The 18,709-nt window shown below is 42.5% G+C and overlaps 1 protein-coding gene across 1 annotated transcript in view; it reads right to left on the bottom strand.

The window, feature by feature from the left end:
• The window catches only part of LOC117324444 (tetratricopeptide repeat protein 8-like), an 80,315-nt gene that overhangs the window by 39,037 nt on the left and 22,569 nt on the right, over nucleotides 1-18,709 (bottom strand). Inside the window, exons 8-9 of the mRNA XM_033880297.1 lie at nucleotides 17,663-17,834; nucleotides 1,533-1,655 (exon numbers count right to left, since the gene is read on the bottom strand). Of these exons, the coding sequence (XP_033736188.1) occupies nucleotides 1,533-1,655; nucleotides 17,663-17,834 (295 nt within the window). The remainder of the gene's footprint in view (nucleotides 1-1,532; nucleotides 1,656-17,662; nucleotides 17,835-18,709) is intronic.

Raw genomic sequence — 18,709 nt, 5'->3', positions numbered from 1 at the left:
GGGTGATATCAATACTGCCTCTGTGTTTATAGCTATGAAGGAGACATAAGGAGGGGGAGGGAATGTGGGAGTAGGGGAGGGGTATTATCTCACTACATCACAAACCACGGGAGGTAAGTTACCACAGCCACACCTCAATTTGTCAGACTCAAGTATCAGGGGTGAAGGTTATCACCAGTCTGGGACTGGGTAATGTCACATCCTAGTCTGTGACATATTGGTATAACAGACATCACACACTGGGGCACACACTCTCCCACCAGGGGAGGCAGCCTACACAGACCATGGACCCAACACATGCCAAAAGATGTAAAAAGATATATTAAAACGATAATCATTCAAAAAATATCTGATTTAATAAACTGTGTTGATATATACCATGCCCTATTTGAATGAAGAACATCATTGTCTATATATAGGTAATGGAATACTTTCTATACATATTCTATGATCAAACTAAATATCTCCACTGAGGATAATTAGTCTCAGGGTAATGCAGCAGAACATAATTGAGGGATCAAGGGATTTCACAGATTTCTTCTCCAAAACATTGAAGACATTTTAGAAATATGCATCAGGATGCATGTACACAGGTGATCCAGTTTAGGGAGCTATAAATGCAATTGTCTTGAAAAAAAGCACAAACAATTAATTTGGATTCTATAAAGTTCACTGACACGAAGACTGCAGAATCAGTCTATCAGCCCTGCTGTCCATGTGGTGTATCCCCACAGACGGTTCCCAACAGATGGCTATATTTGAAGTTCTGCTGTCAAACAGGTAAAAATGAGGTTCTCCCCTCCTTCCCTGTATTACATACACAGGTCTACATAGAAACCTAACTGTGTTTTACATCCCCATGCTACATTCTAAGTATAGCTTATACTGTTTTAAACAGGCAGACAGAATGTGTAAGAGAAAAAACAGAGTTTGGAGAAGTTGAAAGTTGTTTATCTCAAATACAGCCAGAGTAATACCCAATCAAATACAAGGGATGAATTAGGATAGTGTTCTTGTATATTACGAATGTAAACAAAACTAACACTTGAGAATATTTTCTGTGGTCGGGAACTGTTGTCTAAGAGCAGCACAAGGCAAAATAATTTATATTGTTTCAAATATTAGACATATTAGATAAGACAATTACCACAACCAAACTTCTCATCACATTGAACACGGTGATACATCCTTAATCAGAAGACAAGTTTGGTTCCTGCACAAAATGTCTGTTTTAACAGATTTCTAGATAAATGTTGATCATGAGGGCTTCAAGCTATGTCTGTAGACTGTAGGTTAATAACTCTGCCTTAAATATAGAATCCCAAATATCTTCCAGACTAGACCTTATATCCAGAGGATGACCATCTCATCTTGATAACCTCCCTAGCGATACAGAAGATGAATTCCCATGTAAATAAGTACAATTGCTATTGTGGCAATCTGTTCCAGTGATTGAGTGTTGAGAATGCATGAACAAGGTTATGTAACATCTTTATATTTTACATTAAGATAACATTACTGAAGAAACTTACCAAATCAAGGTGCCCTTTACGAAGCTCCAGTACTCCAAGGTTATTATAAGCTTCTGCATGGTCATTGTTATTGGCTAAGGTTAATCTAAAACACTGGTACGCCAAGGTCATATCTCCTATACCCTGTAAATAGATAAATACAAACACTGGTAGGTCAAGGTTATATATCCTATACTCTGTAAATAGATAAATACAAACACTGGTAGGTCAAGGTCATATCTCCTATAACCTGTAAATAGATAAATACGGACACTGGTAGGTCAAGGTCATATCTCCTATACTCTGTAAATAGATAAATACAAACACTGGTAGGTCAAGGTCATATTTCATATACCCTATGAATAGATAAATACAAACACTGGTAGGTCAAGGTCATATCTCCTATACTCTGTAAATAGATCAATACAAACACTGGTAGGTCAAGGTCATATCTCATGTACCCTGTAAATAGATAAATACAAACACTTGTAGGTCAAGGTCATATCTCCTATAACCTGTAAATAGATAAATACAAACACTTGTAGGTCAAGGTCATATCTCCTATACCCTGTAAATAGATAAATACAAACACTGGTAGGTCAAGGTCATATCTCCTATACCCTGTAAAAAGATAAATACAAACACTGGTAGGTCAAGGTCATATCTCATATACCCTATAAATAGATAAGTACAAACACTGGTAGGTCAAGGTCATATCTCCTATACCCTGTAAATAGATAAATACAAACACTGTTAGGTCAAGGTCATATCTCCAATACCCTGTAAATATATCTAGATATGTATAACCAGTGGTAGGCTAAGGTCACATCACATATTTCCTGTAAATATATAAATATGACCACTGATAGGTCAAGGTCATGTCATGTCAGCTATACCCTCTAAAGGAAAGTCATACAGTAAATATGCTATACCCTGTAATACAAACACTGATAGGTCAAAATCAATATCTCCTGTACCTTTATACCAATAAAAACACACATTAGGTCAAGGTCATAAGGATAAGCAATACGTTATTAACACTTTTTTAATACTAGACAAAACTGTTGGTTATTCTTCTGTCTTTAAATTTTCCATTATGATCTATAATACTAGTGAACTATTGCCATCATTTCTACCTTATAGTGACAACAGCTGTATGTTTGCCCTATCCAGTACTGATAATTGAATGATGATAGAGGATGGGTCGATTCTGTTAGCAGTGATTTATTGTCAGTTTGAGGGCGACAAGACATACACAATACATCTACCATTTCTGGCTGGAGGACATCATTATTCACATGAACTAGAGAAATGAATGAATACATCAGTACATAAACCACAAGAATGTTTCAGATACCTACACTGAACAGATACATTCTACATGTGATCAGATCAAAAATATTCCTCAATAATTTATTTCACAAATCAAATCTCATTAACAACAAATTACAAAGATAAATCTATAAATATCCTAATAAAAATGAATCTAAAAAGAAAAGACAAAAGAAGCATACCTTAATATGACAAATGATTTATCAAAGAACAAAACAAAATTTTTGTTTCATAAAATATTACTTATGGACATATTCTGTCTCCATCAGTCCCCTTCCCTCCCCCCTCCTTCCCCTCCTCCCCCTTCACAACCCATCCCTCTCAAGAAGGAAGATGTCTTTTTACCTAGCGATAATCCTTTAGTCTATAGGCATACGCACAGCTGCAAACACCCAAGTTTGTTATATAATTCTATGAAATTCTTAGGAATATTTTCAATAAAAAAAACCTTCCTAACCTTTTGTTTAACAGTGACCTTCACATTGTGCCTGATGATCTTTGTAACAATTCCAGGTTAATTTAATGACAAAAAGTAAATGTTTGATAAAGCAAACCATTGTTTAACTCCAGCCATATGATCTAGAATGTGACACAAGGACATAAAATGCCTAAATGGACACAGACATTGGTAGATATTGTATTTCACATTTTTAAAAACTGAAAAGATAAATGTGAAACATGTAATTGTGACAGATATGTGTGGACTTTCAAATATGCTCCAAATATCAGGTATCTTGACAGGACTTTACCGGAGGACAAAAATAACATTATGTATGTGATGTCTGGGCCATGCTCTACCAACTTTTGCCAGTCCCACATTAGCCGATGGAATGTTACCACATAAATCACCACATACATGTACATTTCCTTACAAAGTTATGCATACACTCCTCATTAAATGTGCATACATAAACATAACTTTGTAAGCAAAATCTTCCTCAACACCTACTCATCAACATAGTACGCAATACATGTATATGGACATACAGTATATCTTATGTAGTGCCGTGGTAATTTGTATTAATATTTGGATAAGACATGAAACAGGACAACATTTTGTGTTATTATACCTTTACGTTTTTTTCTCTATATAAAAGTGATGTGATAATTTGACTATCAGCCTCGAGAGGATTGCGCATGTGTTTCCAGGACCATCACACCGTGTGACAGTTCGAAAAAACTGTCACACGGCAAACTGTCACACGGCAAACTGTCACACGGCGAACTGTCACACCCCTGCTGTAACGTCGTCAGAACGTTTGAAAGACACAACGACATGCAAGCGCTTAATTGACACAGATTGTTTGTTGTTGCAGACGGTAGCCTGACATTTTGTTTTCTCTCGCGAAACGATCAAACATGGATCAACACACGCGTTTTCAAAACGCCACAGACGTAGAGATCGAGTCATTATCAACGGACAGCGATAGCCAAAACACTAAAAGGGGGGTCATACAAACTTCTGTCAAGTTAATGGAGGACTATATAGCAGATTCTCATACCAGCACAAACATCTATAATATATAGAGAAAAAAACGTAAAGGTATAATAAAACAGTTATCAAATGGGGTAATTCGGGCAATAGTAATTTTGTCAGCCCCTTATCAACAACCATTGCCCTCGGGCTAAAGCCCTCGTGCAACAGTTGTTGCTTCGGGGCTGACAAAATTACTATTGCCCTCATACCCATTTGATAACTGTATAATAATGACCACACAATCACTATCTTTGGGTTGATAAATATCCATATTCACCTCCACAAAAGACCATAATTGTATATCAATGTTTCTATATAGTTTTTTCTTTTACCTCTCACTTACCACCTGTCCACTTTTACTCATTTGTTACTCTTCCTAAGATATAACTCTGTAAATGGTGGCATTATAACAAGGTTATACTGGCATTATAACAAGGTTATACTGGCATTATAATAAGGTTATACTGGCATTATAACATGGTTATACTGACATTATAACAAGGTTATACTGGCATTATAATAAGGTTATACTGGCATTATAATAAGGTTATACTGGCATTATAATAAGGTTATACTGACATTATAACAAGGTTATACTGGCATTATAACAAGGTTATACTGGCATTATAACAAGGGTATACTGGCATTATAACAAGGTTATACTGGCATTATAACAAGGTTATACTGACATTATAACAAGGTTATACTGACATTATGACACTGTTATACTGGAATTATAACAAGGTTATACTGGCATTATAACAAGGTTATACTGGCATTATAACAAGGTTATACTGGCATTATAATAAGGTTATACTGGCATTATAACAAGGTTATACTGACATTATAACACTGTTATACTGGAATTATAACAAGGTTATACTGGCATTATAACAAGGTTATACTGACATTATAACAAGGTTATACTGACATTATAACACTGTTATACTGGAATTATAACAAGGTTATACTGGCATTATAACAAGGTTATACTGGCATTATAACAAGGTTATACTGGCATTATAATAAGGTTATACTGGCATTATAACACTGTTATACTGGAATTATAACAAGGTTATACTGGCATTACAACAAGGTTATACTGACATTATAACAAGGTTATACTGGCATTATAACAAGGTTATACTGACATTATAACAAAGTTATACTGGCATTATAATAAGGTTATACTGGCATTATAACAAGGTTATACTGACATTATAACACTGTTATACTGGCATTATAACAAGGTTATACTGGCATTATAACAAGGTTATACTGGCATTATAACAAGGTTATACTGGCATTATAACAAGGTTATACTGGCATTATAATAAGGTTATACTGGCATTATAACACTGTTATACTGGAATTATAACAAGGTTATACTGGCATTACAACAAGGTTATACTGACATTATAACAAGGTTATACTGGCATTATAACAAGGTTATACTGACATTATAACAAAGTTATACTGGCATTATAATAAGGTTATACTGGCATTATAACAAGGTTATACTGGCATTATAATAAGGGTATACTGCTATTATAATACTGCTTTAATGGCATTTTATTATATGACTGATTTTTCTCTTTCCTGATTGGCCAATTCTAAACATTCTCACTTTGCCACAGGACGATAGAACAATCCAATAACTCGAGTTACTGAAGAACTGAAAGGGGAAAGCGTGATCTAGAGGGGGTGATGTGTGTTGTTATGATGGATTATAACGATGTTCCACAAAGCCTTGACAGATCTGAAAGTGATGATACCCTTCCTCTTATACATATACACCATATATCTCCCAGCCCAGCCTTCATCATAGGGACCCCCATATATCTCCCAGCCCAGCCTTCATCATAGGGACCCCCATATATCTTCCAACCCAGTCTTCATCATAGGGACCCCCATATATCTTCCAACCCAGCCTTCCTCATAGGGACCCCCATATATCTCCCAGCCCAGCCTTCATCATAGGGACCCCAATATATCTCCCAACCCAGCCTTCATCATAAGGACCCCAATATATCTCCCAACTCAGTCTTCATCATAGGGACCCCCATATATCTCCCAGCCCAGTCTTCATCATAGGGACTCCCATATATCTCCCAGCCCAGTCTTCATCATAGGGACCCCAATATATCTCCCAACTCAGTCTTCATCATAGGGACCCCCATATATCTCCCAACCCAGCCTCCATCATAAGGACCCCAATATATCTCCCGGTCCAGTCTTCATCATAGGGACCCCCATATATCTCCCAACCCAGCCTTCATCATAGGGACCCCCATATATCTCCCGGTCCAGTCTTCATCATAGGGACCCCAATATATCTCCCAGCCGAGCCTCCATCATAGGGACCCCCATATATCTCCCAACTCAGTCTTCATCATAAGGACCCCAATATATCTCCCAACTCAGCCTTCATCATAGGGACCCCCATATATCTCCCAACCCAGCCTTCATCATAGGGACCCCCATATATCTCCCAGCCCAGCCTTCATCATAGGGACCCCCATATATCTCCCAACCCAGCCTTCATCATAAGGACCCCAATATATCTCCCGGTCCAGTCTTCATCATAGGGACCCCAATATATCTCCCAACCCAGCCTTCATCATAGGGACCCCAATATATCTCGCAACCCAGCCTTCATCATAAGGACCCCCATATATCTCCCAACTCAGCCTTCATCATAGGGACCCCCATATATCTCCCAGCCCAGTCTTCATCATAGGGACCCCCATATATCTCCCAGCCCAGCCTCCATCAGAGGGACCCCCATATATCTCCCAACTCAGCCTTCATCATAAGGACCCCAATATATCTCCCAACTCAGTCTTCATCATAGGGACCCCCATATATCTCCCAACTCAGCCTTCATCATAGGGACCCCCATATATCTCCCAGTCCAGCCTTCATCATAGGGACCCCAATATATCTCCCAGCCCAACCTTCATCATAGGGACCCCCATATATCTCCCAGCCCAGTCTTCATCATAGGGACCCCCATATATCTCCCAACTCAGCCTTCATCATAAGGACCCCAATATATCTCCCAACTCAGTCTTCATCATAGGGACCCCCATATATCTCCCAACTCAGCCTTCATCATAGGGACCCCCATATATCTCCCAACCCAGCCTTCATCATATGGACCCCAATATATCTCCCAACTCAGTCTTCATCATAGGGACCCCAATATATCTCCCAGCCCAGTCTTCATCATAGGGACCCCAATATATCTCCCAGTCCAGTCTTCATCATAGGGACCCCCATATATCTCCCAACTCAGTCTTCATCATAGGGACCCCCATATATCTCCCAACTCAGCCTTCATCATAGGGACCCCAATATATCTCCCAGCCCAGCCTTCATCATAGGGACCCCCATATATCTTCCAACCCAGTCTTCATCATAGGGACCCCAATATATCTCCCAGCCCAGTCTTCATCATAGGGACCCCCATATATCTCCCAGCCGAGCCTCCATCATAGGGACCCCCATATATCTCCCAACTCAGTCTTCATCATAAGGACCCCAATATATCTCCCAACTCAGCCTTCATCATAGGGACCCCCATATATCTCCCAACCCAGCCTTCATCATAGGGACCCCCATATATCTCCCAGCCCAGCCTTCATCATAGGGACCCCCATATATCTCCCAACCCAGCCTTCATCATAAGGACCCCAATATATCTCCCGGTCCAGTCTTCATCATAGGGACCCCCATATATCTCCCAACTCAGCCTTCATCATAAGGACCCCAATATATCTCCCAGCCCAGCCTTCATCATAGGGACCCCCATATATCTCCCAACCCAGCCTCCATCATAAGGACCCCAATATATCTCCCGGTCCAGTCTTCATCATAGGGACCCCAATATATCTCCCAACCCAGCCTTCATCATAGGGACCCCAATATATCTCGCAACCCAGCCTTCATCATAAGGACCCCCATATATCTCCCAACTCAGCCTTCATCATAGAGACCCCCATATATCTCCCAGCCCAGTCTTCATCATAGGGACCCCCATATATCTCCCAACTCAGTCTTCATCATAGGGACCCCCATATATCTCCCAACTCAGTCTTCATCATAGGGACCCCCATATATCTCCCAGCCCAGTCTTCATCATAGGGACCCCCATATATCTCCCAACCCAGCCTTCATCATAAGGACCCCAATATATCTCCCGGTCCAGTCTTCATCATAGGGACCCCCATATATCTCCCAACTCAGCCTCATCATAAGGACCCCAATATATCTCCCAGCCCAGCCTTCATCATAGGGACCCCAATATATCTCCCAGCCCAGCCTTCATCATAGGGACCCCAATATATCTCCCAGCCCAGCCTTCATCATATGGACCCCCATATATCTCCCAACCCAGCCTTCATCATAGGGACCCCCATATATCTCCCAACCCAGCCTCCATCATAAGGACCCCAATATATCTCCCGGTCCAGTCTTCATCATAGGGACCCCAATATATCTCCCAACCCAGCCTTCATCATAAGGACCCCAATATATCTCCCGGTCCAGTCTTCATCATAGGGACCCCCATATATCTCCCAACTCAGCCTCATCATAAGGACCCCAATATATCTCCCAGCCCAGCCTTCATCATAGGGACCCCAATATATCTCCCAGCCCAGCCTTCATCATAGGGACCCCAATATATCTCCCAGCCCAGCCTTCATCATAGGGACCCCCATATATCTCCCAACTCAGTCTTCATCATAGGGACCCCCATATATCTCCCAGCCCAGTCTTCATCATAGGGACCCCCATATATCTCCCAACCCAGCCTTCATCATAAGGACCCCAATATATCTCCCGGTCCAGTCTTCATCATAGGGACCCCCATATATCTCCCAACTCAGCCTCATCATAAGGACCCCAATATATCTCCCAGCCCAGCCTTCATCATAGGGACCCCAATATATCTCCCAGCCCAGCCTTCATCATAGGGACCCCAATATATCTCCCAGCCCAGCCTTCATCATATGGACCCCCATATATCTCCCAACCCAGCCTTCATCATAGGGACCCCCATATATCTCCCAACCCAGCCTCCATCATAAGGACCCCAATATATCTCCCGGTCCAGTCTTCATCATAGGGACCCCAATATATCTCCCAACCCAGCCTTCATCATAAGGACCCCAATATATCTCCCGGTCCAGTCTTCATCATAGGGACCCCCATATATCTCCCAACTCAGCCTCATCATAAGGGCCCCAATATATCTCCCAGCCCAGCCTTCATCATAGGGACCCCAATATATCTCCCAGCCCAGCCTTCATCATATGGACCCCCATATATCTCCCAACCCAGCCTTCATCATAGGGACCCCCATATATCTCCCAACCCAGCCTCCATCATAAGGACCCCAATATATCTCCCGGTCCAGTCTTCATCATAGGGACCCCAATATATCTCCCAACCCAGCCTTCATCATAGGGACCCCAATATATCTCGCAACCCAGCCTTCATCATAAGGACCCCCATATATCTCCCAACTCAGCCTTCATCATAGGGACCCCCATATATCTCCCAGCCCAGTCTTCATCATAGGGACCCCCATATATCTCCCAGCCCAGCCTCCATCAGAGGGACCCCCATATATCTCCCAACTCAGCCTTCATCATAAGGACCCCAATATATCTCCCAACTCAGCCTTCATCATAGGGACACCCATATATCTCCCAGCCCAGTGTTCATCATAGGGACACCCATATATCTCCCAACTCAGTCTTCATCATAGGGACCCCCATATATCTCCCAAACCAGTCTTCATCATAGGGACCCCCATATATCTCCCAACCCAGCCTTCATCATAGGGACCCCCATATATCTCCCAGCCAAGCGTTCATCATAGGGACCCCCATATATCTCCCAGCCCAGCCTTCATCATAGGGACCCCCATATATCTCCCAGTCCAGCCTTCATCATAGGGACCCCCATATATCTCCCAACTCAGTCTTCATCATAGGGACCCCCATATATCTCCCAACTCAGTCTTCATCATAGGGACCCCCATATATCTCCCAACTCAGTCTTCATCATAGGGACCCCCATATATCTCCCAGCCCAGTCTTCATCATAGGGACCCCCATATATCTCCCAACTCAGCCTCCATCATAGGGACCCAAATATATCTCCCAACTCAGCCTTCATCATAAGGACCCCAATATATCTCCCAGCCCAGTCTTCATCATAGGGACCCCAATATATCTCCCAACTCAGTCTTCATCATAAGGATCTCCATATATCTCCCAGTCCAGTCTTCATCATAGGGACCCCCATATATCTCCCAGCCCAGTCTTCATCATAGGGACCCCCATATATCTCCCAGCCCAGTCTTCATCATAGGGACCCCCATATATCTCCCAGTCCAGTCTTCATCATAGGGACCCCCATATATCTCCCAACTCAGCCTTCATCATAGGGACCCCCATATATCTCCCAGCCCAGTCTTCATCATAGGGACCCCCATATATCTCCCAACTCAGTCTTCATCATAGGGACCCCCATATATCTCCCAACTCAGTCTTCATCATAAGGATCTCCATATATCTCCAAACTCAGTCTTCATCAAAGGGACCCCCATTGTATCTCCCAACTCAGTCTTCATCATATGGACCCCCATATATCTCCCAACTCAGTCTCCATCATAGGGACCCCCCATATATCTCCCAGCCCAATTACACTGAGGGGAGCAAAGATTCCCCTCATCATTGGGACCTCCATATATCTCCCAGCCCAGCCTCCATCATTGGGACCCCCATGTATATCCCAGCCCAGCCTAGGCAAATAACACTGAGGGGAGCAAAGATTCCCCTCATCATTGGGACCTCCATGTATCTCCCAGCCCAGCCTCCATCATTGGGACCTCCATATATCTCCCAGCCCAGCCTCCATCATTGGGACCTCCATATATCTCCCAGCCCAGCCCAGCCTCCATCATTGGGACCCCCATGTATATCCCAGCCCAGCCTAGGCAAATAACACTGAGGGGAGCAAAGATTCCCCTCATCATTCGGACCCCCATGTATCTCCCAGCCAAGCCTAGGCAAATAATCACTAATTATTAAGAATGACCCATCAGCCGGAGATCTCACACCTGCTTAACCGTGTAATAGACTTCTCTGGTAGATAGGCACTGTACTTGATTGAAAAATTCCTTCATTACACACTGCCCAAAAACAACATTTGTTTTTTGAGGAAAGGTTGTTATGGTTACAGGTTTTATAAAGTAGCAGGTGCCCTGACTAAATGGCCGGTATCTTTGTTGGAACATTGTTAACAGTCAGGTAGGATATTGGTGCTGTCATTTAGATAGAGGCAGGGGGCACCTTCTCACACTTAGGCACTTCCTCTCACTCATCCCCACTTAATCACTTTATAATTCATTTGGAAAATTCCTGAACCTGATTGCCAGTTTCCCTGCTTTCTCAAATTTTGATCACCACCAATAAAATGTGTATATCAGGTACTCACAAGTACTCAACACTACCTCTTCATTAGAAACTGACCAAAACAACATTATCTATTGGTTAGAAACAGATCAATCAACTTTACCTCTTACATATAAATTGACCAAATGAACATCATCTTAAGTTAGAAACTGACCATTTATATTATTATAAGTGGTTTCTTAATAAAGGTGGACTCTCAGGCATGTCTAGCTCTACATATCAAAGCAACAAAACAAATTAAACAATGGAAAACAATAAGAGTCAACACAATAGCCTAAAACCTCTGTACAACTCTAGTACATGTAATAGCATTTGTCTCTGGTCATTAGCCCAGCTTATAATATCTTCATGTTTAAAACCCATTGTTTTCACTTTTAACTATCAATTAATGCTACATTGGGTGAATATTTTGGTGTCATGCTGATCATCAGTTACTTAGGTTTAAGCCAAGTAAAAGCTGGCGAAGAAAGAAATAGAACTAATGTCACTCTAGGTTTGGACATCCAGTTAGTCTGGGGACTCTAATGTCACTCTAGGTATGGACATCCAGTTAGTCTGGGGACACTAATGTCACTCTAGGTTTGGACATCCAGTTAGTCTGGGGACACTGATGTCACTAGGTATGGACATCCAGTTAGTCTGAAGACTCTAATGTCACTCTAGGTATGGACATCCAGTTAGTCTGGGGACTCTAATGTCACTCTAGGTATGGACATCCAGTTAGTCTGGGGACACTTATGTCACTAGGTATGGACATCCAGTTAGTCTGGGGACACTAATGTCACTCTAGGTATGGACATCCAGTTAGTCTGAGGACTCTAATGTCACTCTAGGTATGGACATCCAGTTAGTCTGGGGACACTAATGTCACTCTAGGTATGGACAACCAGTTAGTCTGGGGACACTTATGTCACTAGGTATGGACATCCAGTTAGTCTGGGGACACTAATGTCACTCTAGGTATGGACATCCAGTTAGTCTGGGGACTCTAATGTCACTCTAGGTATGGACATCCAGTTAGTCTGGGGACACTAATGTCACTCTAGGTATGGATATCCAGTTAGTCTGGGGACACTAATGTCACTCTAGGTATGGACATCCAGTTAGTCTGGGGACTCTAATGTCACTCTAGGTATGGATATCCAGTTAGTCTGGGGACACTAATGTCACTGTAGGTATGGACATCCAGTTAGTCTGGGGACACTAATGTCACTGTAGGTATGGACATCCAGTTAGTCTGGGGACTCTAATGTCACTCTAGGTATGGACATCCAGTAAGTCTGGGGACACTAATGTCACTCTAGGTATGGACATCCAGTTAGTCTGGGGACTCTAATGTCACTCTAGGTATGGACATCCAGTTAGTCTGGGGACACTAATGTCACTCTAGGTATGGACATCCAGTTAGTCTGGAGACACTAATGTCACTCTAGGTATGGACATCCAGTTAGTCTGAGGACTCAAATGTCACTCTAGGTATGGACATCCAGTTTGTCTGAGACACTAATGTCACTCTAGGTATGGACATCGAGTTAGTCTGGGGACACTAATGTCACTCTAGGTATGGACATCCAGTTAGTCTGGGGACACTAATGTCACTCTAGGTATGGACATCCAGTTAGTCTGGGGACACTAATGTCACTCTTGGTATGGACATCCAGTTAGTCTGGGGACTCTAATGTCACTCTAGGTATGGACATCCAGTTAGTCTGGGGACACTAATGTCACTCTAGGTATGGACATCCAGTTAGTCTGGGGACACTAATGTCACTCTAGGTATGGACATCCAGTTAGTCTGGGGACACTAATGTCACTGTAGGTATGGACATCCAGTTAGTCTGGGGACACTAATGTCACTCTAGGTATGGACATCCAGTTAGTCTGGGGACACTAATGTCACTCTAGGTATGGACATCCAGTTAGTCTGGGGACACTAATGTCACTCTAGGTATGGACATCCAGTTAGTCTGGGGACACTAATGTCACTCTAGGTATGGACATCCAGTTAGTCTGGGGACACTAATGTCACTCTTAGGTATGGACATCCAGTTAGTCTGGGGACACTAATGTCACTCTAGGTATGGACATCCAGTTAGTCTGGGGACACTAATGTCACTCTAGGTATGGACATCGAGTTAGTCTGGGGACACTAATGTCACTCTAGGTATGGACATCCAGTTAGTCTGGGGACACTAATGTCACTCTAGGTATGGACATCCAGTTAGTCTGGGGACACTAATGTCACTCTTGGTATGGACATCCAGTTAGTCTGGGGACTCTAATGTCACTCTAGGTATGGACATCCAGTTAGTCTGGGGACACTAATGTCACTCTTGGTATGGACATCCAGTTAGTCTGGGGACACTAATGTCACTCTAGGTATGGACATCCAGTTAGTCTGGGGACACTAATGTCACTGTAGGTATGGACATCCAGTTAGTCTGGGGACACTAATGTCACTCTAGGTATGGACATCCAGTTAGTCTGGGGACACTAATGTCACTCTAGGTATGGACATCCAGTTAGTCTGGGGACACTAATGTCACTCTAGGTATGGACATCCAGTTAGTCTGGGGACACTAATGTCACTCTAGGTATGGACATCCAGTTAGTCTGGGGACACTAATGTCACTCTTGGTATGGACATCCAGTTAGTCTGGGGACACTAATGTCACTCTAGGTATGGACATCCAGTTAGTCTGGGGACACTAATGTCACTCTAGGTATGGACATCAAGTTAGTCTGGGGACTCTAATGTCACTCTAGGTATGGACATCCAGTTAGTCTGGGGACACTTATGTCACTCTAGGTATGGACATCCAGTCAGTCTGAGGACACTAATGTCACTCTAGGTATGGACATCCAGTTAGTCTAGGGACACTAATGTCACTCTAGGTATGGACATCCAGTTAGTCTGGGGACTCTAATGTCACTCTAGGTATGGACATCCAGTTAGTCTGGGGACTCTAATGTCACTCTAGGTATGGACATCCAGTTAGTCTGGGGACTCTAATGTCACTCTAGGTATGGACATCCAGTTAGTCTGGGGACTCTAATGTCACTCTAGGTATGGACATCCAGTTAGTCTGGGGACACTAATGTCACTCTAGGTATGGACATCCAGTTAGTCTGAGGACTCTAATGTCACTCTAGGTATGGACATCCAGTTAGTCTGGGGACTCTAATGTCACTCTAGGTGTGGACATCCAGTTAGTCTGGGGACTCTAATGTCACTCTAGGTATGGACATCCAGTTAGTCTGAGACACTAATGTCACTCTAGGTATGGACATCCAGTTAGTCTGGGGACACTAATGTCACTCTAGGTATGGACATCCAGTTAGTCTGGGGACACTAATGTCAATCTAGGTATGGACTTCCAGTTAGTCTGAGACACTAATGTCACTCTAGGTATGGACATCCAGTTAGTCTGGGGACTCTTATGTCACTCTAGGTATGGACATCCAGTTTGTCTGGGGACTCTAATGTCACTCTAGGTATGGACATCCAGTTAGTCTGAGACACTAATGTCACTCTAGGTATGGACAACCAGTTAGTCTGGGGACTCTAATGTCACTCTAGGTATGGACATCCAGTTAGTCTGGGGACACTAATGTCACTCTAGGTATGGACATCCAGTTAGTCTGGGGACTCTAATGTCACTCTAGGTATGGACAACCAGTTAGTCTGGGGACTCTAATGTCACTCTTGGTATGGACATCCAGTTAGTCTGGGGACACTAATGTCACTGTAGGTATGGACATCCAGTTAGTCTGGGGACTCTAATGTCACTCTAGGTATGGACATCCAGTTAGTCTGGGGACTCTAATGTCACTGTAGGTATGGACATCCAGTTAGTCTGGGGACACTAATGTCACTCTAGGTATGGACATCCAGTTAGTCTGGGGACTCTAATGTCACTGTAGGTATGGACATCCAGTTAGTCTGAGACACTAATGTCACTGTAGGTATGGACATCCAGTTAGTCTGGGGACACTAATGTCACTCTAGGTATGGACATCCAGTTAGTCTGGGGACACTAATGTCACTAGGTATGGACATCCAGTTAGTCTGGGGACTCTAATGTCACTCTAGGTATGGACATTCAGTTAGTCTGAGACACTAATGTCACTCTAGGTATGGACATCCAGTTAGTCTGGGGACACTAATGTCACTCTAGGTATGGACATCCAGTTAGTCTGGGGACACTAATGTCAATCTAGGTATGGACTTCCAGTTAGTCTGAGACACTAATGTCACTCTAGGTATGGACATCCAGTTAGTCTGGGGACTCTTATGTCACTCTAGGTATGGACATCCAGTTTGTCTGGGGACTCTAATGTCACTCTAGGTATGGACATCCAGTTAGTCTGAGACACTAATGTCACTCTAGGTATGGACAACCAGTTAGTCTGGGGACTCTAATGTCACTCTAGGTATGGACATCCAGTTAGTCTGGGGACACTAATGTCACTGTAGGTATGGACATCCAGTTAGTCTGGGGACTCTAATGTCACTCTAGGTATGGACATCCAGTTAGTCTGGGGACTCTAATGTCACTGTAGGTATGGACATCCAGTTAGTCTGGGGACACTAATGTCACTGTAGGTATGGACATCCAGTTAGTCTGGGGACACTAATGTCACTGTAGGTATGGACATCCAGTTAGTCTGGGGACACTAATGTCACTGTAGGTATGGACATCCAGTTAGTCTGGGGACACTAATGTCACTGTAGGTATGGACATCCAGTTAGTCTGGGGACTCTAATGTCACTCTAGGTATGGACATCCAGTTAGTCTGGGGACTCTAATGTCACTGTAGGTATGGACATCCAGTTAGTCTGGGGACACTAATGTCACTCTAGGTATGGACATCCAGTTAGTCTGGGGACTCTAATGTCACTCTAGGTATGGACATCCAGTTAGTCTGGGGACACTAATGTCACTCTAGGTATGGACATCCAGTTAGTCTGGGGACTCTAATGTCACTCTAGGTATGGACATCCAGTTAGTCTGGGGACACTAATGTCACTCTAGGTATGGACATCCAGTTAGTCTGGGGACTCTAATGTCACTCTAGGTATGGACATCCAGTTAGTCTGGGGACACTAATGTCACTCTAGGTATGGACATCCAGTTAGTCTGAGGACTCTAATGTCACTCTAGGTATGGACATCCAGTTAGTCTGGGGACACTAATGTCACTCTAGGTATGGACATCCAGTTAGTCTGGGGACTCTAATGTCACTCTAGGTATGGACATCCAGTTAGTCTGGGGACTCTAATGTCACTCTAGGTATGGACATCCAGTTAGTCTGAGGACTCTAATGTCACTCTAGGTATGGACATCCAGTTAGTCTGGGGACACTAATGTCACTGTAGGTATGGACATCCAGTTAGTCTGGGGACACTAATGTCACTCTCGGTATGGACATCCAGTTAGTCTGGGGACTCTAATGTCACTCTAGGTGTGGACATCCAGTTAGTCTGGGGACACTAATGTCACTCTAGGTATGGACATCCAGTTAGTCTGGGGACTCTAATGTCACTCTAGGTATGGACATCCAGTTAGTCTGGGGACTCTAATGTCACTCTAGGTATGGACATCCAGTTAGTCTGGGGACACTAATGTCACTCTAGGTATGGACAACCAGTTAGTTTAGGGACACTTATGTCATTCTTTGGCACAATAAGTACATCATAGCTTATGTTCCTCTATCTGGTCAGAAAGAGCACTTCTAACAAAAAAGTTTTTCAACAACTAAAGCCTTTGACTTAAGTAGTGTCCTAGACAAGAGCATTTGTATTGATACATGCTTTTTTAAGTGCACTAGCAGGTATAATGAAATCTTACCAGCGCCACATGGCCTATGTTGAACCAAACTTCGGATATTGTTTGCTCCTCTGCCAAGGATAATGCCCGCTCAAAACAGGTCAAGGTCATGTCATACTGCTGGGCATAGAAACAGCACAACCCTAAGTTGTTAAACAATTCGCCGTTATAGACGCCCATCTGTAACAATCGCCTGCAAAACAACGGATAATCTGTTAATACACACATAAAGCAGTATAACAGTATTGCTTATAAATATTTTTGATATTTGTTTTTAATGTTGCAGTAAGTAAATATGTCCTTGAACTTCAGCTGCCTAAAACAAATGCCTTACCTGTTTGTATCTACAATCATCTACAACAGCCTTTCCGCTACAATTATAATGATATTATAGCCAAACAAACATGTATTATGTACATATAATGATTACTAGTGTTAAAGATCATTTTTTTTATTTGTAAAGTATATAAAGTCAATGGATCTAGCAATTACCATACTACAGAAAAGATTGACAGACTTCCTTATAGGGGGATTTATATTAAATGTGTCATGATTCTTTACTGGTCAATGTCAGGGACAGTGTCCCAAGTGGAATTAGCCAAGGAAATGAGATGTAACCATTACTACACACAGGGAACACACACAACTACTCCCTACAAACCATTCTAATATTTCAACATGAACCTGATCAAGCTCCAAGTTAAACTAGTCTCAGGGGCTTTGAGATATGAAGCTATCTACACAGCGATCTAGGAAAAAGATTGGTCATTAATAGGACTGGTGCATTGATAGTTAAATAGGCCTGCCGTGATTATGTAGACCCCAGAAAACACCAGGAAGCACATTTATAGGAATATCCTTCTTATCAGTCAAACTGGAGATTGCATATTTCCTGTGAATCGTAAATCACATTTTATTTGTGAAACACTTAAACAGGTTCAATGGAAACTGTTGACTGTTAAATGGGAATAGGATAAAGGCTGGAAATGTCCCTGTTACATCTGATTTATCATTGGTTAAATGTCATCACATTACCCAATCAAATACAGCCAATTATAGGTACATAAC

The sequence above is a fragment of the Pecten maximus genome, chromosome 3, assembly GCF_902652985.1.
Source record: "Pecten maximus chromosome 3, xPecMax1.1, whole genome shotgun sequence".
In the NCBI taxonomy this organism is placed as follows: domain Eukaryota; kingdom Metazoa; phylum Mollusca; class Bivalvia; order Pectinida; family Pectinidae; genus Pecten; species Pecten maximus.
This window is presented reverse-complemented; position numbering and strand designations above follow the sequence as displayed.